At 43.5% G+C, this 21553-nt stretch overlaps 2 protein-coding genes across 2 annotated transcripts in view; one reads left to right on the top strand and one right to left on the bottom strand.

Moving 5' to 3' along the window:
- Positions 1–2808, bottom strand: part of LOC143014034 (TSC22 domain family protein 1-like) — an 18865-nt gene extending 16057 nt beyond the window's left edge. The window contains exon 1 of the mRNA XM_076167805.1: positions 1–2808. This exon is cut by the window's left edge and continues 573 nt beyond it. Coding sequence (XP_076023920.1) covers positions 1–2090 — 2090 coding nt within the window. The 5' untranslated portion in view covers positions 2091–2808.
- Positions 2809–3177: 369 nt separating this feature from the next.
- Positions 3178–21137, top strand: LOC143014046 (lactase/phlorizin hydrolase-like). Its single transcript, XM_076167824.1, has 15 exons — positions 3178–3210; positions 11344–11896; positions 13763–13847; positions 13950–14613; positions 14696–15344; positions 15438–17003; positions 17325–17593; positions 17862–18152; positions 18236–18434; positions 19275–19477; positions 19588–19694; positions 19967–20098; positions 20251–20474; positions 20581–20817; positions 20926–21137. Exons 1-15 carry the CDS (start codon positions 3178–3180, stop codon positions 21135–21137), a joined length of 5424 nt encoding a protein of 1807 aa, XP_076023939.1.
- Positions 21138–21553: the final 416 nt, after the last annotated feature.

Below are 21553 nucleotides of genomic sequence, written 5' to 3' on the forward strand. Positions count from 1 at the left end.
GTGGCTTGAAGAGAGGAGGTCTGCTGAGGCTGTGAGTGGACGAGGGCTTGTGTCTGCTGGGGCCCTCCCATCATCTGGCCCGCTCGATGAGCTAGAGCAGAGGCAGTCAGTCCAGCTTGTTGAGAAATCAATTGAGATAAAGCAGCCTGGGAGACATTCGTGTGGGGCTGCGTGTACTCTGATGGCCTCACCTGCATCGGGGCGACCTGGGAAGTGGAGGGAGGCTGCTGTGCCAGTGAGGCATAGCCTAGCTTCGGCTGCTGAACACCCACTAGGCCCTGGGTTGAGCCTGGGGATTGATTAGCAACTGCCTGGGCATAGGTGAGCTGCTGCTGGAGTCCAACAAGGGTGGGGTGTCCTAAGGTGGCCTGGTGTCCTGACATAGGAGCAGGCTGAACGCTGGTAGGAGCTATGCTCGTCTTCTGGTGTACATGGTTGGGATCGTGAGGGTGCATGGGAGTTTGAGTTTGGGACACGCCCATGCTTAAACAATTGGGGGCAAGTGCTTGAACACCCTGAGGAGGGGAATAATAATCTTGGGCCTGTTGGGGACCAGCGGGCCCCCCAGGCTCTCCACTGCCTATACTCTCTGTGTAATGGCTCAGTGTGCTCATAGTGCTACTCACAGAACTACCACTTGTGGTCTCCCTCTCCGGGGCCACAGCAAAGCTTTCAGCAACAAACTGCCGCATACTGGGACACGCAGCTTCAGATGCAAAGGAACTGGGAGCAGAAGCTGGAGTATCCTTGTCGTAATAGTCAGTGCAAGTCCATCGGCCCTTCTTGAAAGGCTCAGAGCTGGAGTCCAGTTTCACCACCCTAAAGCGAGAGCTAGTGGTCCCCACGGCGGGTGCAGGGTGGGCCGGGGTCGTATATACAGGGGCTGGGACCGCTGGGACAGAGGCACCCACAGGCTGCACTAGAGCAGAGGCAACTCTTCCCTGGATCCCACTTGAGACTCCCATCACTCCAGAGGCAGCGACAGCGCCCACACCAGTAGTAGCTGTTGTCATAGCGATGCAGGGGTTGATGGTTTGGTGTTGCTGGAGCATGTTCACATGAGGGCCACCGCCTCCACTCCTGTCACTGCTGCTCAGGCTGACAGGAAAGCCTCCACCACTACTCGAAGCACCGGCACTGCCCCCCCCTCTCACAGGCACGTTGGTACAGCTCATATTCACATTACTCACACTGCTGGTCTGGGGATTAGCTATGCTAACGGTACTTCCTGTAGCAGAATTATGCATTCCAGGGAGAGTTCCTGGGGCCACGGCTCCATGGGGCTGAGCAACATTGATCTGAGCTGCAGCTTGGGCAACATTCTCTTGGGGGACCCCCATGTTAGAAGGCATTTTCTGTGTGACACAAGGTAAAGCTCCAGCAGCGAGGGCAGACGGGGCGTTCCCAGGGCCGGAGGAGACAGGATGGAGCTGGGCTTGATTAAGGTGATGCCCCTGGTGATGGGGTTGATGATGACGATGCACAGTTCCGTTCACCAGGGTCCCCCCGTGATGAGGAGCCTGGTTCAGGGAGTGGTGGTGGTGCGAGGGCTGGTTGGGGGAGACGGCTCCGGGGGTCTCTGCCTCGTGAAAGTTATTCAGCGTCTCTTCGGAGGAACTTCTCTCTGCTCCCGCTATGTCGTTGGCTCTGGAGAGGGACACGTCCAGGATCTCGGAAGATGACAGGTCTTCAGTGTGGGACTCATCCAGGTCATCGTAGCTCTCCGTGTCCTCTGCGATGCTGTTGTTGGTGCTCACAGATATCTGAGCCGGAGTCACACTGGTGATCTGGAAGCCACTCTTCTTCTTCATCTGAGCTCCAGCTGACTGAGCAGGCTGGGACAGCAGGTTCAGGCTCTGGGGAGGAGGATGATGCGGCCCCGGGGAGGGCGACCCGGCGGGAGGCTGGCACTGGACCAGCGGGGAGGCCTGGTACTCATCCACCTGGACGTGGCTGTTATTCAGCATCGAGTTCGCCGGTGAGGACAGCGCGGGGCCGGGCCCGGGGCCGCTGCCTCTCCGGTGTGAGGCGGCCGGGTGCGCCACCTTCCGAACGCCGCCAGTGTCTCCTGCGGGGTCCGGGTGATGCATGCTGGGGTCGACGGGCTCTGACGGTATCCGGTAACGGTACAGCTCGTTAACGCCGCCGTCTTGACAAGACTGAGGTCAACAACCAACACGAGCAAAAAAAAAAAGAAGATTATACCCGAGTACAGAAGGACTGCTTTTTAACAACGAGTCAAAGTAGTGCCAGTTTGTGAAGCCGCTACATGCAGCGCGGCGTGACAGCCGGAGAGGCGAACTGTGGCCGCTGGCTGAGGAGCTAGCGAGCTAACGTCAGCTGACGAGCCGCCACTTGAACTTCACCGGCTAACTCCCAGTGTTAGCGGTGTGCAGCGGTGTGTAGCTGAGTTACACGCACGGTAACATGTTGATATGACATGAGACGTTACTCTGGCAGAAGTAGCGGCTCCGAGAGCGGAGTAGCGGCGCAGCGGTGTTTTAGCTGTTAAATGCCAGCGTGACAGAAGAGTAACGCCAGCTAGCTAGCTGCCAGTCTCCATCACCGGCTAGCTAAGCACAGACTGAGTCTCTTTAGCTGCGGAATCTTTACAAATGAAATGGAGTAAAATGAGAAAAAACCTTTCATCTGATGCAAAGCGATGTCGAAATATTCACATCCGGTATTTAATGGCAGACACCGGCTTTAATCCATTCCTCAGAGCGGTGTTAGGCTCCGTTTTGCTGTCTCACTGGAGGTCCACAGCAGCAGCGGTGCTCTCCGGTCTGTAGTCTGCTGCACCGCCGCTGTGACTCCGCTGTGACTGGACCGGAGGGGCGGGAGGGAGGGAACATGGCGACCGCGCATGCTCCGTGTGCGGCTCTGAGCAGCGATCCCGCCCGAAGTCCGACAACAAGGCGGGGAAGCCGAGGCGGAAGAAGCAACAGGAACTCTGGGAAGTCAACAAACCTGCGAATTAATTTTTTAAACGTGTAGGATGAGCGGTTTTGTCACAGGATGTGTCGGGTTATGGAGCCTGAAGTTGATAACTTCAACTAAAACTGATAAAGTAGTAGGACATTTCGGTATCGCTTGACAGGGATAGACCAATTGCATCCTTGTTGGCGAATCTGGGGTGGGGAAAAGAAAACGCGGCTGGCCCGAATCGATCCGAAAATGGCCGAAGAGATGGGAGGAGACTCTCCGACTGTAACGAGCTGTAGAATATGTAAATAAGCAAATACACGAAATAGACAAGAAGAAACAACAATCTAGAATAATATATAGTACGATGTAGTATATAATATAGAAGAGTAGGCAGGACATTAAAGTCGACATATAAATACATTTTAAGATGACGGCTACTTGTTTTAAACATAGAATTACATGATTCTTCCCAGTTACTACAGTTAATGCGAAATTTGCCTGCTTTAACAACAATAATATTATCTGTACACTGATCAGGTTGTAATAGCTAATAACACATGAAGAAGTAAGTGCTCATCGATGAATGGCTAAATCAAAACCAACTACGGAAATATGTGTCCCATTTATGCAAGTTAAAAAATATCAGTTAAATAATTTGTGACCTAACACATCCTGACCTGAAAATGAAAAAAACAAACAACAACAGTCTGTCTGACACAAAGGCTGAGAGGTGCCTCCCGCCCTCCCTCTCGTGTGTGTGGAGGGGAGGGGGGATCATGCACATATGGGTTTGTGATGTTAGGTCAATGACCTCTCATGTTAAGAGTCAAGCATCTCCATTTTCTGTATTCCGGCGTTTTCTCTTCATCTGTGAATGACAGAAACCAACAGCATATCTTCTCTCCTCTTCTCCTCTCTTCTCTAAAATCAATAACAACAATCAGCAATGTATTCATCATTACTATTAGCTTCAGGCTCAGTTAGGTTCGGTTTACAGGATGCTTCATAGGTACATAAACAGCTACAGTATAAAATATAATACTTTAAATTTAATTCAACAGTCAACAAACATCTAATTCAGCATTTAAACCTTTTTACCCAGTAAGTTCATGCCCTCTGCTTTATTTGGGGAGGATTGGTGAAACTTACTGATAATGAGATTTCCAGAAGAGGGAATTGTGAAACATTCCAGGAAGTTCTAAATAGGCTTTGTGAACTTTGAGGTATGACCGGAACAGTCTGGAATTTGAATGGAATCTGTTCTGTTTATAATTGCTTAGTTATTGTATAAACACAATGACTGTGAATGGGCCCTGGATGTTTATATGTTATGGATTTACCAACAAAAATCAGTTTGAAGAGTCATTCCTGGTTCAGAAAATAAAATGTACAAACTCCATCCATTCTTCAACATTTGCTATATAATGACTTGGCTTTCTCTAACACACACAGCAGCAAATACTACCACACATCTGTGTAATGTGTGACAACCGCTACATCGTGAAACATCTTCCTTTGTGTCAGCAAAGAAAACTAAATATGATGTTTTGTTCAGCTTGAACATCTAATGAATGGTAGTCTGGGCAGAATTGAATAGCAGAGAAAAAAAGCTAGAAATAGCAGAGCAGAGAGAGAGAGAGAGAGAGAGAGAGAGAGTGAGCGAGAGAGAGCGAGAGGGAGAGAAAGAGAGGGAGAGGGAGAGAGCGAGAGAGACAGACACAGGGAGCGAGAGAGAGACAGACACAGAGAGAGCGAGAGAGACACAGAGAGGGAGAGAGAGGGAGAGAGAGAGAGAGAGAGAGGCCGTACCCATCAATAGAGATGATGGAGGGAGAGGCAGCAGCCTGCTGCAGTGTAAGCGTCTGTGCTGTCAGCAGCTTTAAATCACACCAGCACTCCACAACAAAAACACGCTGCACTATTGTCCTGCTGTCCTTACATAAAGGTCAGCTTACACACGGCTCCCTGTAAACATTCCATCCTCTTCTAATAAACAGCATCTTCACATAGAGAAACACACTTTGGAGCATAAACAGTTGGAGCTGTGGAAGCAGAGAGGCGATGACAGAGGTGAAACCCGCCTAAAATTCTTGAAATAACAGAGGCTTTGGGTCATGCAGAGTGTCAGGCCGCGTCCAGCGCTGTAGGGCAGAGCGTCTGGGCTTCTGTCTGGGGCTTGTGTCCACTCGGCCGCTCTGCTGTGAATGGAGGCCGCCGCTGATTATTTTGACTGGACGGTGGACACAGCGGATAGTGACAGTATGTGATACTTGATGTTGAAACATGCCGGACCCACCACATTCATTCATTCATCTACTCTTCTTCCCACACACACTGCAGCTGTGGCTCCCACCAGAGCAGCTAGACACTGATGTGTGTCCACTGCTGTTTAAAAAAGGAGAAGGAAAAGATCAGAGATAAAGAGCAGCAGTGATCTAACTTAAAAGGCTTATAGAGCTAATTAAAGCTGGATTTGCCGTTTCCGTCATCCTGTTTTGCATTCATACAGTTCTTTGCATTCATGCGTGGATAATCTGGATTATCTGCAGTTATGTGCCCTGCTTAAGTAAAACAGCATTCATTTTCATTCATTTCATTCATTCATGTTAACATTTTTTGATTTGAACTTCCGGCGCAGGCTTAGGGGCCCCTGTGCAGACGGAGGTATGGGGTCTTTCTCCTCAGCACCTCCTAAACAAGATGTTGTTGGTATTCAAGGTAAAATCTGCGAACAAAACGAGCAGGGTTGAAATCTGTGATCGCTAGCAAGCAGATGGACAGGATTTAGACTAGAAGTAGACAACTAATTCTGATTATTAATGTTTTCTGATGTTGTTTTGTATTAGGATCAGTTAAGGAAACAAAAATGAAGGTTCTGTTGAATAGTGTACATTTTGAGTGTACATCTGTCAATCATCTCAATCTTTTGCAGAAAATACGTTTTTCTGAGAGCTCCTGTTTTATGTCCCATACCCAGTAAATGTCCAATGGAAATTCACCTATAGAACATATACACAACCTGCCAGTGCTTGTTCTGGCTTCACATGGAATGAAGACAAAAGGACAGACACTTTCCTTCAATAAAATGACTAATCCACCCTAGCCAATTGTTCTGGCTCCAATAACAGGCTGACATCGAGCGTTTTCTAAAGACTCAACCGTCTCAGCAAGTAAAGCTGTAAAGTCTGATCTCTGCATCCCGCATTTTTGAAGCCTCATCAATCATCATTTATTCACCATCACTGAAATAGAAACGCCATAAAAACAGCTGCAGCAGGAGCCGGGAGTCACCCCACCTGCTCTGGGAACTCTATCCATGTCCCCCATGCAGACAGCATCACTACTACCTTTACCTTTTGAAACTCTGCCATCAGTGCATTTGTCGCTTTGCTTCAGTTCCTGTTCATATAGAATATCACAATGAACCTTTTGAACCTTCTTGTATGCAAAGTGCCAAAGTAGAGCACAGCAGTCATTGGTTCATCATTACTCAGCAATATGAGTATGACAAAGGACAGACTGAATGAGCAAAGTAAACAATAAACAAGATCAAGGTTTTATAAAAGTAATAAATGGATAAAACTGAAACAGAAATCCTGTGAAAAGTTGTAATGCTTATTCTAATCATTGTAATGCATTTAATAATATATTGCATTGATAGTTTAGCATAAAGTCAGCACAATGAATTAATCAAAACAGTAACCTTACACGCACATCTCTGACTGATGAGTGAAAGGGAAACCAGAGAGCAGCTGCTGGAAATACTGTATTTAATAATGAAGGAGAGAATCTTAGATGGCGCAGCCTTCAAGGGCACAGACTCAGACGCATCCAGAATCCAGCTTCATAAAGCTTCAGCGCATCAGAGCCATGATGCGACCAGACAGCGAGCTGGGAGATGCAACAGAAACTTGGGATGGATTTTCATTAAAAGTTTCCCTCCAAAGCCTCAAAAGTTATTCAAAATATTCTAATGCCACACATTTATTATGGCAAATTTTTATACCGGCCTTCTTTTTTTGCTTTTGCTGGCAGTGCAAATCAATGAGGAATTCATCTGATTTGATTTCCTTCCATAAGCTACACTGATAGTGATGAGTAAGAAACAAACTGTTGTATTGATTTGTGTTTGTCATTTTATTCCCTATACTGACTTACATTTGCTATTATTACTTTTTCAATACCCTGTTTCAATTTAGAAGCGCGTCCTTTGATAATAGCGCCCCCATCAGGTGAGTCAGAGACGTCCCCCCAAAGTTTCAGATAGAGATCAATATAGGAGTGAAATCACGTCAACAAAATTAAACGTATAACATCACAAAATGTCTTTATGGTGTCCAGCAGTGGGGTTGCTGACATGTTTAAGTGCCTCTTGTGTAGGATTCAGACTCCTGTGATATTGTGCAGGAGGCACCGAGGCCCAACAGCACAACACATAAAACTGCTAAATGACTTTACACCTCATGGGCTCAGTGTTCCAAGGTTCTAAGGTTCTATCTGCCCCCAGACCCGCTCTGATATACAGGCCTTTAAAGTTTTCCCACCCTGAGTTGATTTAATATTCTGGAAATATTAAGCTCGTAAATTTGAAAAATACAAAAATGACCTCCCAAAATGCCTGATGGAACATTTTCATACCCAACTCACCACCTGGCACAATCTAGAGAGCCCACACTTTAATACACAAGCATGCATTAGCAGAATATTCCACATGTTCTCACAGGAAGGACACATTATACATTCATGTATCCAGATGAATACATTTTTTTCTTTTTTGTTTGACTGCAACAGGAGTACTACATTTGTGCAGAGTGCCTCTTGTAACCTGAGTCCGTTGTGCCTCACTGGTAATGCAAAGCACATTATTTCTACATTTTGATGTAATCTGAATCTGTAATATCTCTAGCACACATACACACACACACTTCTGACACTGTGTAGTGTGCAGGCAGGGTTTGGAGACAGCTGTTTGAAAGTGGCTGTTATCTACGATCTACAATTATATCTCCTCTGCAATGTTCTTTGAGTAAAACAAACTGGTGCTTTTCCTTGTGCTGTTATGGCGTGTGTAACCACAATAAAGTGGAATCAAGCTGTTCAGCCAAACACTCCAGCAGGGAGGACATGGGATCTGAGGCCTTACAAGAGAAATGAAGGATAAACATGCAGCATGCAGTCCGACATGAGAGGAACACGTCCCATCATCCACTCCACTGGCCTGTACAGTCTCAGGGGGGCCCAGAGACTAAAATACTTTAAGGATCATCCGCCTCAATGTTTCACTGGAAAATCTCCTCCTGTGCGTGAAAAGCAAACTGTTATGACATTTTCTCACAGCTGGTGTGTATGAACCAAAAGAGAAAGAGAAAGGAAGATGTGGCTGCTTAATGGAGGATTGTTTACATTACATTGTTCCAGCCAAACTACAACAACGGATCTTTAATACCTTTTCAAAATCTCAGTAGGAATGTTGGATAATTATGAAGGTTAACACACACTTACGCTCAGTCATCTATCATTGATTCCCAATTCATGAGACACGTTTGCAGATTTGGAGGTGCCATGGCAACAATAAAGTAAAAGTTAGAGTGGGAATTGTGGATTCATAAATTAATGCTTGTGAATTTCAGGTTTACTCTTTGGATAAATGCTCCCTGTAGTTTAACTGTTCAGAATGATTTGTACACACTGGTTGGTTTTCTAAAACTCTGAAGGTGAGTGTGTGTCGTCAGACTCACATCATAATAAGCCGTTGTGCTGGAAGAGGGTTTTAATCCTGCGAGTGATTCATTACCCTGGCCCGGCCCTCGCAGCACTGAAATGGATTCAAACTGTGGCCAACAAATGCAAACCTCAGTGCGGGGATGACCTTGAGAGGAGAGCCAAATCCCTGTGCCAACTTCATTTTATCCCTGATGAAAGAGGATTTCTGAACCTTTCAACCAGGAAAGGAATAATAATGGATTTTTGGACCGTCACAGATCTGTGTGAGTCAAACTTGGGTTATCAGAGGAAGTTCGCCTTCGAGCGTAGTACACACATACACACGTGCGCACACACCCACACCAGAGGAACACGTGCATAGTGTAGTGATGCTGAAGTGTCAGGGCACTTTGCAGACTCTGCCTTGATGTGACTTTCTGTGTTAAGCTCTATGTGAATGAGCTGATGGGCAGTCAGCCGACAGTATGAGGAAAAGAAAGGAATCTTTGTTTTGCAGAGATGATGGATGAACTGTTGGAGGTCACACTGCTGAAATCCACGTGGGGCCACAGGAAGTTCTATTTCAATGTGGTTTAGGGTTTATCAGCGACGACCACCAAACAGCCTAGAAGTGTGTAGCTGATTCTAACGTGCAAACACCAGAGCAGCTGGTTACGGGGGTTATATTGGACCGTTAGTGTTAAATCCTGATCCAAACCACACCAACAACTGAAGCTGAGGCAGCTGCCCTTAGAAACGACAATATTCATGTCAGGCCACATTACGAAAGTACTGGGTGGAAAGAACCCATCCTCTACTCTTTATGTTCCATCTTATCTCATTCAAAATGTTTACTTTTCCATAAGTGACCTTTTTAACATTGGGTCCTGAGTGACTGCGCCTCATGGGTCAGACTGAGGGGTCCACAGGGTTTAATCCCTGCTTAGTGAAGTCTTTGCAATCTCCAATTTCAACATTTCGGCGTGAGGGTTGTGCAAGAGAAAAGTCTGCAAAGTGACAACAATGAGCCTGAACACACTCCGCACTCAGTACCGCTAACAGCCATCTGACAATTACAATTAGATTTTGACATTTGTGTTACACACACACACAGTATTCTGTTACTTTAGCCTCATAGCAGCTTTAGAGCTCATTTCCTTATTTGTTTACTTGTATGTACAAACATAACATATACAACCTTCAGTCTATATACACACACACAGTTATATACTGTTGTTTGCCCAGGATAGACAGTCTTCAGTATTCAGTCTTTGTAGAGTTCTCATTGATGTAAATGTAAACTGCTTCAGACTTTAGCAAAAAGCAGTGTAGACTCCACGACCAATGTAAACTTTTGAAGACAGTTGTGGCGCCATCTTGTGGTTCCTCAATGACAAACACTAAGACTAAAAACTTTCAAAATAAAGCCTAATGAATGACAAGAATGACAAAATCACACAGACCAGCTGAATGACATCCATGAATCCATGAATGAGAGACAGTGTTGGAAGAGTAAGAAGTAAAGGCTGCACCCTTCACCATCTGTGTGATTCAGTCATGTCATTGTCAAATATTATATTGTTTTCTATTGGTGCTGTAACTGTGCTAAAGGTTAGAGAGCTCTCAAATTCATTATTCTTCAAATTCCCTGAGCGGATTTTCCAAGAGAGCTGTAACCTTTATGAAAGCTGACAAATATCTGTGTAGAGGTCAAGGAGAAAACATCTGACAGGAATATTTATTCATGATTTAGACCTTTAGACGTAGAATGTGTTACTTGTTGTGGATAAAACTGCTTTACTTATTTTGATTTGAAAGTAATAAATATTGTGTAACAGAATGCAAAAGTACACAACATTTCACTTTGTAGCTTGAAGATTGAGATTTGAATTTACTTGTTAAAATACAGAATCAATCAATGCAACCTGATCAGTTTGTGTGTCAGGACAGTTAAATATAAAATAAGGATTTGATTTGAGTCTCACTTTTGATGCTAAATTTAATCACACATTGATCATATCTTTGTCTTTATTATAGAGATATTTCTCATGTTAACAGGCTCGCGTGTCAGCGTATCAGACAGATTTATCGCTGGATATAAAACATTCTTTTATCTTTTAACCTTGCCTGCTCAGGGTGACTGGCAACTCCAAAATGGTTTATTATGACATTAATCTACTCTATTATTTTCATGTTAATTTAGACCATATGCCATCAGCTCCAAGAGAGTTTTTATATGTTATCAGTCTTATCAGTTTGTAAACTTGTTATCAGTCCACATGGTCAGATGGTGTGGGCAAAGTTACCTCCATGTATTTTACAGTCGAAGCTGTCTTTGTGTAGTATCTACCAACAATTCAGAAAAGAATAAATTCACCAAATTATATTCAAAAGAAGTTCAACTTAAATTAATATTTGCTTATATAATATTAATAAATATTTTGTGATCAACAACCAGACATCAGGAGGTAGATACTGATTATCACTGAACGAGCGAGTCCAGAGTCTTTCTTACAGGATCAAACAGCCGCAATAAAACATGGGGCCTTGATATCCATCTTAATTGTGCAACTATACAATAGCAGGTCAACACTCTCTTGCTTTAAAGACTGTGGCTATCAGTGGATGATATTAGTCCATTCTGTTGAAGACACGATGAAGCTCTCGTTATGGGTTCTTTCTTTGTGCTGTTTGTGTCTAATCGGCTGTCAGAGGATTGAAGTGAATGGCCGAGAAGATTTCATGCTTCTTGCAGGCCCTTTGACAAAGCAGCTAACCAGGAACTCAGGCAGCGATGCCTTTGACTGCACTCATCCCATACCTACAGGATCTAAATATTACTTTGAGGACCTCCAGAGCAGAGGGGTAACCCACTTCAAAGTGCCACTGTCATGGGCTCAACTCCTACCTACAGGCCTCCCCAGCCAGCCACAACAGGCTGTGCTTACCTGTTACCAGACCCTGCTGAAGGACCTGGTGGATGCGGGCCTCCAGCCTCTGGTTGTCCTCCATGGATCCACAGTTCCAGAAGGTCTAAGATCGAGGTACGGGGGCTGGGAGAGCTACCAGCTGTTAGAGATGTTTAAACAGTATGCAGAGTTTGCCTTCCAAGAGTTTGGAGATCTGGCACACTCATGGGTGACAATGAGTCGTGTGGATGAGAGTTGGCATGGAGCGTCTGCAGGAGCTTTGCGTATCCAGCAAAATATCTTCCAACTCTGCAGAAACATTTACCAGCTCTATCATCAGCGATTTCCTGAAAAAGGTAAGAAAATTGATTAAAGGGGTGGATACGATCGAAATAACTACTCGACATGTCTTCTTAACCATGAATAAATACCATTGTGTTATTCTTTGAAGTCTGGGACAAGAATCAGGCATCAGTACCTCGTTTATTAATGACATGATCCCAATTATTATATTGTGCAACATTGAAATTAGGTTGAATTCAACTATTTTGTCAGAATGGTCAATTTGGGTTTAAGATCAAATTGCTAAATTTATACAGCTGAAACCTTCACCCCATGTTTTATGACATGTAAAGATTATCAAGCTTATCTCAGTGGGTGATATCACAAGTTATGGTTTTCAGTTATGTGCTCAGCTCAAAACATACTTGCCACATAGCCCTCACATGCTTCAAATGAAATACTTAAGTTTGTGTACTTCTCTCTAAACATGCGTTTTCATTACCTTCATTGCCTTCCTCTTCCTCATTATATGTGATTTCTGCTTTCATATCTTCTCAGGGAGACGTCTGTCAGTGGGGTTGAGATCGACTGATGCTGCATTTATTGCTCAAATAAAAACTGTGGTGACAGTAAGCAGTCTCTTCTATTTGTTCTCCTTAGATATTTCATACGATCAATTCAATTTCAATTCCAAAACAGTGGATATCAAAAGTATCTAACGCTTGCAAATCTCAAAGTTTTAATTCCTTAAGGCTGCGAATCAAAGAACAATTAATTAAAAGAACTACAAGATACTGTGTGATAACCTTGCCCACCTTGTTGCCCGTTTATAACAGATGGATTTCTTGTCAGTGGAAGTTGAATATGACTGTGCGTCCACAGGAAGGTTTGCAGAGAAGCTGAGGAGCTTACAGGTGAAGAAATCAGTGCATTTGTAACACTATATTCTTATATACATTATGACGAGTCAAACGGATGTCATGTTGTGTTGTAGATATCAAGCGGGGAGTTACCTATTCTAATATACAAGATGACAGGCCATGGTTGTTCATCAGCTCAGTTTTTCCAGTCAAGCTTCCAAGGTAAACATCTTTACAGCTGAACAAATGTGTGACTTTTACCTTACAGGTGAATATTTTCTTAAATGTTTAATAATAGTCACAGTTAACATTTATAAGTGATGGTATATCAATAAGTGTTGAATAATTCTGTATCATTATCAGATGTAAATTGATATCAGAATCAAACTGCCTATTCAAAACTTTGTAAAAAAAAAAAGCCCAAAGTCCATTTGAAACAGGAATCCATACATGACAGAGCATATTTCTCAAAATGCAACATGAACTCTGCTGCATGCATGATATATTATAGTTCAAATTGGCTAAAGATTATAGGAAATCAATTGCAAATATCTGCAGTAAACACAGCTATAAACAGACTTATTGCAGGTATCAAAGTTAGACTGAATTACAACTATTATATCTATATATATATATAAATATCGTAAAATTTACAGCCGAGTAATCATAAAGTCACTGTGTCTTGGGACTGTTATCACACAGCAGTAATCAGTGTGAATTCTTCTAGGCGTGGTGCTAATAAAGATCACGTGCATGGTGAAGCTCTGCATGTGCACCAATACAATCAGTGGTAAACACAAACTGTTCACAGACTGGAAAGGTTCCTAGAGCTGTCAGGTGGATTCTTTTTTTATTTATTATTTTCAAATAAGTTTGATCGTCGAGTGATCAATCAGGACTGATGATACAGCTCAGATTTCATTCAATTCTACCATTATTGAAAATATTGGGACGATTGGAATAAAATATGAAGCTGCAATTATCTGAATATATGTTTGAATATTTAATGTGTATCTATTGTATAAGAGAATGTGTGGATTCAAATGTTTCAGACTAAATGAGAATCTGTTCTACTTACAGTTTTGAGCAGCAATGACTTAAGTATTGTGGGATTTGACATGATGGATGTGTTTGGTAAGATGGACATGTCTGAAAATCCAATCAGGTAACAATTTGACTTGGTACACTACAGTTTCATGTATATTTACAGTTTGTTTCACATTTACTGAAGTAGTTTTTATGTCATCCACCTATCCAACACCCACAGTAATCCAGACGACATCGGATTTAGAAGCAGTTACCAGACTGTGTGGGATACGTTTGGTGCCAAAATCCTAACAGAACGAGATCTTTTCCTCAATGAGTCATTCCCTACTGGCTTCCAATGGGCCACCTCCAGTGAGTCCTTCAAGGTTGAAGGCGGGTGGTCTGAGGGTGGGAAGGGAGAGACCATCTGGGACCGTTTTGGTCATGAAGACCTGGCCTATGAGAATCAGACAGCTGATTTGGTTTGTGACAGCTACCACAAGGTGGACTATGATGTCTACCTCCTGCGAGGTCTTCATGTCAACTCCTACCAGTTTTCCATCTCTTGGGCTCGGATTTTCCCATCAGGCCACAGCAGCGCCCACTCTGACAAAGGAGCTCTCTACTATGATAAGCTGATTAGTGCCCTAATTGAGTCTGGCATAGAACCTGTCATCACCCTGTACCACTGGGATCTGCCCCAAGCACTCCAGGACTACGGGGGGTGGACCAACACCTCAATCATTGAAGCCTTCAAGGACTATGCAGACTTCTGCTTCTCCAGGTTTGGAGATAGGGTCAAAACATGGAATACTTTTAGCAGCCCCTGGGTGGTGAGCCATGCTGGGTATGGAACTGGTGAGCATCCACCCGGAATAAAGGACTATGTGGTTGCCTCCTATCAGGTGAGAGTGGCGCTATCGCTGTATCATGCTGTTATACTATCATTTGTATTCATGAAGTTCACCATTTCCTTTTCCTTGGCAGGTCACTCACAATATTCTCAAATCCCATGCTGAGGCCTGGCACGTCTATAATGACAAATACAAGAAGAAGCAGGGAGGCAAAGTTGGCATTGCACTCAACTCTGACTGGGCTGAACCGATGGTCGCTTCCAGACCTGAAGACATAGCTGCTGCACATCGTTACATGCAGTTCATGCTGGGCTGGTTTGCACACCCCATATTTGTAGACGGGGATTACCCCGCAACACTCAAGACCCAGATTGAAAAGAAAAGAAATGAATGTCCCAGCTCTGAACCTGCCATCCTTCCAGTTTTCACCGCTATGGAGAGACAGAGGATACGTGGAACAGCAGACTTTTTGGGATTAAACCACTACACCTCCCGGCTGGTCAACAGCAGCAATGGTGGCTGCATGCCTGGTCCTCAAAAAGTGGGCGACTTCCAGGCACATGTGGATCCCTCATGGTCCTCCACTGCATCCCACTGGATCCATTCTGCACCTTGGGGTCTTAGAAGGCTCCTAAACTATGTTGCTGCAGAGTATTTGAGTGTCACCAAAGTGCCTCTCTACATAACCGGGAATGGAATGCCTACTGAGTACAGCGGAGACACTCTAAATGACGTCAGCAGAATAGAGTACATGAAGAGTTACATCAACGAGGCACTCAAAGGTTTGTGTTTGACATTGATCTGATAAGAAACTGTGTTCGCGTGTGTATTTGAATAATGTCAAATTTCATTTAATTTTGTGTCTGCATTTTTAGCAATACTCCTGGATGGAGTGGATGTGCAGCGATTCACAGTGCAATCACTCATGGACGGGTTTGAGGGAAGACAAGGCTACAGTGAAAGATTTGGTCTGCACCATGTTAACTTTGAAGACGCTGACAGACCAAGAACACCAAAACAATCTGCATATTTCTATTCTCAGGTTATCAGGAGAAATGGATTTAGATCACACACACAGCGATCATTCAACGCTGCTGAATTTAAAGGGGTAGAAACACAACTCACAAGCCGTCCAATCGGTGCCCCGCCCTCAGAGGTACCGTCTAAAGCCAAGATTGTCTGGGACAAATTCTCCCACCAATCAAATTTCCAAAGAAAAATCTACCACTATGGTACTTTCCCACAAGGCTTCAACTGGGGTGTGTCATCTTCAGCTTACCAGATTGAGGGCGGCTGGAATGCTGATGGGAAGGGAGCTAGTGTTTGGGATACATTTGCACAGAAACCTGGTAGTATTCCTGGCGATGCTAATGGAGATGTCGCCTGTGACAGCTATCACAGACTGGAGGAAGACCTCTATATGCTTCAGGCTCTGAGAGTGAAGTCGTTCAGATTCTCTTTGTCCTGGTCCAGGATTTTCCCCAATGGTCAGCGTGCTTCTCTGAACCAAAAAGGTGTTGACTATTACAACAGGCTCATTAATGGCCTATTATCTTATAACATCACCCCCATGGTGACGCTCTACCACTGGGATCTCCCTCAAGCTTTGCAAAACATCAATGGCTGGGACAACGGAACCATGATCGAACTCTTTAATGACTTCTGTGATTTCTGCTTTGCCACCTTTGGGGACAGAGTAAAATTTTGGATAACCTTTAACCAGCCTCAAACAATCGCATGGTCAGGCTATGGACTCGGGCAGATCCCACCAAACGTTAAAAAGCCAGGAGATGCTCCATACAGAGTAGCACACAACCTTATAAAAGCACATGCTAGGGCGTACCACACATATGGCGAGAAGTATCGTAAATCTCAAGGTGGTCTCGTATCTATCGCCCTCAATGCTGACTGGTTTGAACCTAAAGATGTCAATGTTCCTCGTGAAGTGGTGGCTGCTGACCGCGCTCTGCAGTTCCAGCTCGGTTGGTTTGCCCATCCCATTTTCAAAACTGGTGACTACCCGGATGCAATGAAGTGGCAAGTTGGAAACAAGAGCGAACTCCAAGGTCTCTCAGAGTCAAGACTACCGGCCTTCACTGACGAAGAAAAGAGCTACATCAGGGGGACGGCTGACATCTTCTGTGTAAATCACTTCTCTACAAAGATAGCCAGCCATGCTACACTGAGGCTTTCCCCTCAGTCTTATCTATATGATCTGGACTTGAAAGAAGCAGAGGAAAGTGATTCACCAAATACAGCCATCCATAACCAAAGAGCTGTAGCTTGGGGCTTAAGGAGGCTCTTAAACTGGATCAAAGAAGAATACGGTGATCCAGACATTTACATCACTGAGAATGGGGTTGCTACAGAAAAGGGGACAACCTGGGATGATACTGTCAGAGTGTTCTACTACAAGACCTACATTGATGAGGCTCTGAAAGGTCTGTACATCAAGTTTGTAGTTAAAATGATAATCCATAACTAACTTTCCTTAGAAGATTTTTCATGAATCATAGCTGACCAGACAGCTGAGGGGGAAGTTGTCAGCTTTGAATCACACTGATTTGTTTGGTCATGTCACTGCCACAGTGCCATTTTGTAGTTGAATAATCGGAGTTGTTGATCACCAACCTGTGATTATTATCCCCAACAACAATCAGATATCACTGGCGAGACAAACCAATACAACTCCAAGGATTGTAACTTTAAATTCACTCCAGAATGACTCAATCACTTAATTATTTCTCTTCGTGTTTTAATAGCCAATAACCTTGATGGCGTGAAGGTGAAAGGATATGTCGCCCCATCACTCATGGATTCTTTTGAGTGGCTTAATGGGTACACATTAGGATTTGGGCTCCATCATGTGGACTTCGCTAACCCAAACAGACCAAGGACACCCAAATACTCTGCTCACTTCTACCATCAGATCATAAAGGACAATGGTTTCCCAATGCCAGATGATGAAAAACAACTTCATGGACATTTCCGCAAGGAGTTCCTTTGGAGTACTGCAACTGCATCATACCAGGTCACCTTAATAAAATAGGATTACCAACACTGTCCAACACTTTATCACATCCCTTGGCATCACGTTATGTTATCCTTTGACTCGCTCTTTGCACCAAGCACATAATGTGACGGCAGCCTCAGTATTGAGCTAGTGGGGAACGGGGAGCTGCCTGAGGCTTCATTTGCCCATTACTAATAAACACACTCTTGTATACTCCATTCTTATGGTGGGAAGAAGGCTGATATTAATAGCTCCAGTACACTAACATTACATTTGCTGCTTTCAGATTGAAGGTGGATGGCGAGCAGATGGAAAGGGTCTAAGCATCTGGGACAAGTTTGCCCACACACCACTTCGTGTTTTCAACGATGATGATGGGGACATAGCCTGCGATAGTTATAACAAGGTAGAAGAGGATGTCGCTATCTTGAAGGAACTAAAGGTGAACCACTATCGTTTCTCCATATCCTGGTCCAGGGTGCTGCCTGATGGAACCACCAAGCAGATCAATGAGGCCGGACTCAACTATTACCACCGATTAGTGGATGCACTGCTGACTGCAAACATTGAACCTCATGTATGTACCCTAGCCATAATTTTGATTTAGAGTAGCAATTTGATCAATTTATTTGAACAGTGTACCTTTCCATTTGCTGTCAGATTACTCTCTACCACTGGGACCTTCCACAAGCTCTCCAAGACATTGGAGGGTGGGAGAATGATACAATCGTCAACAGATTCAAGGAATATGCTGATTTCATCTTTGATCGACTTGGCCACAAAGTGAAAAAATGGATCACAATCAATGAGCCATACAATATAGCCAATGTGGGCCATGGCTATGGTGCAGCAGCCCCAGGTAAAACCATTTAGCTTAAACTTAAAGACATCACAATGCCTTTAAACAAATGATAAGAAGAAGAAGAAGAAGAAGAAGAAGAAGAGGAAGAAGAAGAAGAAGAAGAAGAAGATAGGTGTTAACTATTTAGCACGAAGCGAGCGTCAACAGCGCACGCGCACATCATGACCAATCAACAGGCTGCTACATGTAACTTTACGCTAGCTAAACTTGTATGAATTACTTTACTGATAAGTTAAAACCAGCGCCAACATTTAGCAATAAAACATCATGAAAATAACAAAGAAATGCATAAAATATTACCTGCTACACAGTGGAATGGCGACAGGAATCATCAGAGGCTTCGGGTTAAAAAAAAAAAAAAAAATGTCCGTTTTGTTTAAGTCTCTAAAATATCCTTTTAAACCCAGACAGTTAGCTCAGGTTATAAAAGTACTATACAGTAGTGGTAGAAGTATCAAAGTGTGAAAACGTACAAACTGACGAAATAAATGATCCCTCATTGTAAGAATAAGTGACGCAGCTCAGTTTATCTGTGCATTACTCTGGTGTCACAGTGTTGTACTGCCGAAGTACCAATGGGTGGCAGGGTTGCGCTACTTTTGCATTAATTTAAGTAGGATTATAACCTGTTACCGATCTACAGTATGTACGATGACCGTAATGAGGAAAATAAATTTGATCAAATTTGTTGATGAGCAACAATATTTTATGGCTCCAGTATTAAAAGGTTCTATCTGGCATAGGTTGAAAATGAGTTTCATAAATTACTACATAAACTTCATGCTTTATGCTCCTGTTGGGTACGCAATGTGATCAAAAGACTCTTTACTTATCCAGGGATCAGTTTCCGACCAGGCACTTTGCCCTACATTGTTGGTCACAATCTGCTCAAAGCTCACGCTGAGGCCTGGCACCTGTATGATGAAAAATACCGCAGCAAACAAGGAGGAATCATTTCCATCACCATCAACTCTGACTGGGCAGAGCCAAGAAATCCGTACAAGCAGGAGGACATTGATGCTGCAAGACGAGTGGTGCAGGTATTACACAAGATACATAAATAAGTTTAATGATGTCCTAATTTTGGTTCGCTTTAGAAATGTTTTTAACATGGACAGATAATATCAAAGTTGTGTCTCTCTTTGTGCAGTTCTACATTGGTTGGTTTGCTCATCCTGTATTTAATGGAGACTACAGCGACATGATGAAGACAATAATTCGAGAGCGAAGTTTAGCTGCTGGTCTGCCAAAATCTAGGTAAACTGAAATCTGAAGACAAATAATGACAAATAGTTGTTGAACTGCACAGATTTCTCAGAATGTATTTACTGTTGTTTTTCATTTAATGCTCTTAGACAGACGCTATACTCATGCCACATTCAACTTTTGTCCAGATTGGAACCAATGTTTTTGATTGATAATCCAGTTTCAGTGCAAACAGAAGTATTATTGAGTCACAGTAGAACAGGGGGGAGAAAGGTTTACATTATACATTCATCATTGCTCATACAGTCTATCAATGTGTCCAGGTTGCCGGAGTTCACACTGGAGGAAATTAAGAGGATTAAGGGGACCTATGATTACTTTGGGTTCAACCATTACACCACTGTGCTGGCCTTCCCTGTGAACTATGGAAGCCTTCAGCACTACGATGCTGACAGGTAAGCAAGTAACCGAAACAACAAATAAAGAAAGTCCTGAATGCTCCAAAACAACAGAAAGGGTTCGAATTAGGAAGATGCACCTACTTTGTGGACCTTATTGGACATAATGTTTTGGAAATAAAGACATTTAAAGGATTTGATGTTTTCAGGGGGGCCGGGACCATTGCAGATCGTACCTGGCTGGATTCAGGTTCCTCCTGGCTCAAAGTGTCACCATTTGGGTTCCGGAGGATTCTTAACTTCATTAAGGAAGAATATGGGAATCCACCTATTATCATCACAGAAAACGGCATGTCAGAGCGGGGGCCTATAGACCTGAATGACGTTCACAGGAGCTACTACTATGAGAAATATATCAACCAGGCTTTGAAAGGTATCAAACCACAGCTTTTTCGCATCTGTCTATGTAAACACTGGGCGTATTGATATAAGACTTTGGAGACATATTAGTTTATTTGTTGTGTTATTCTTCATTGCAGCTTACTTACTCGATGATGTGGACATTCGTGGATACACGGCTTGGTCACTGATGGATAACCTGGAATGGGCCACTGGCTTTTCAGAGAGATTTGGTCTTTTCTACGTCAATCACTCAGATCCCAAACTTCCCCGTGTGGCCAAAAACTCTGTTGCCATCTACTCCACTATCATCATGTGCAATGGATTCCCTAATCCTGCCTCTGGACCCCATGAGTGTTTGAGCCCCAAGCCTGAAGGTACATAATTTATCCCTTACTGGTCCTGGTTGAAAAGTGACATAAATCCGCTGTTTATGGATAAGGTCCGTTTAAATGCAGATAATCACGTTTGTTTCTTCTCTGCAGGAACATCTACGCCTCCTCACATTGTGAGCTTCCTGGGTATGGAGCTTTCCCTCAGCGATGCAGAGACAGGACTTTACACCACATTTGCTCTGCTTATTGCTGCATTGCTTGTTGCTATTTGTTTACCCTGTTGCTTCCGAAAGGCCAAGAAGAATTCAACAAACACATATGCGTGTACAAGAATAGAATACGTAAACATGGACAAACACTAATCGTAAACAGACTCCAATGAAGTCCAACAGAGACCCAGGGAAAATGTGGACTAAAATGCGTCTTGTGCACTAATCTTTAGTAGAGGAAGATGTTTCCTTTAATAAACTGGACTTTCACACATCTACCAGTAAAACAATGTTTTAAGAGGCATTTGAAACATCAGATGCAGATCAAAAGTAAAGCGATTTTCCTCTATTATTCAAGTACAGATGGCGAATTAGGCACGTTTGAGGTTGATATAACATCCTTCTACAATACATTACTGCTTAAATTGGCTGCTGATGACAAATGTGTGTGAAACTACGGAATGTAGAATATGTAAATGCATCTGCTGTCGTTTAGTTTCACCTGCATTTTACCTGTAAGACATGCCGTCTCACTTAATTACATGTTGAAAGATGAAATAAAGGATCAA

The sequence above is a fragment of the Genypterus blacodes genome, unplaced genomic scaffold (genome assembly GCF_046128005.1).
Source record: "Genypterus blacodes isolate CSIRO-AG114 ecotype Tasmania unplaced genomic scaffold, CSIRO-AGI_Gbla_v1 ptg000176l_1, whole genome shotgun sequence".
Taxonomy (NCBI): Eukaryota; Metazoa; Chordata; class Actinopteri; order Ophidiiformes; family Ophidiidae; genus Genypterus; species Genypterus blacodes.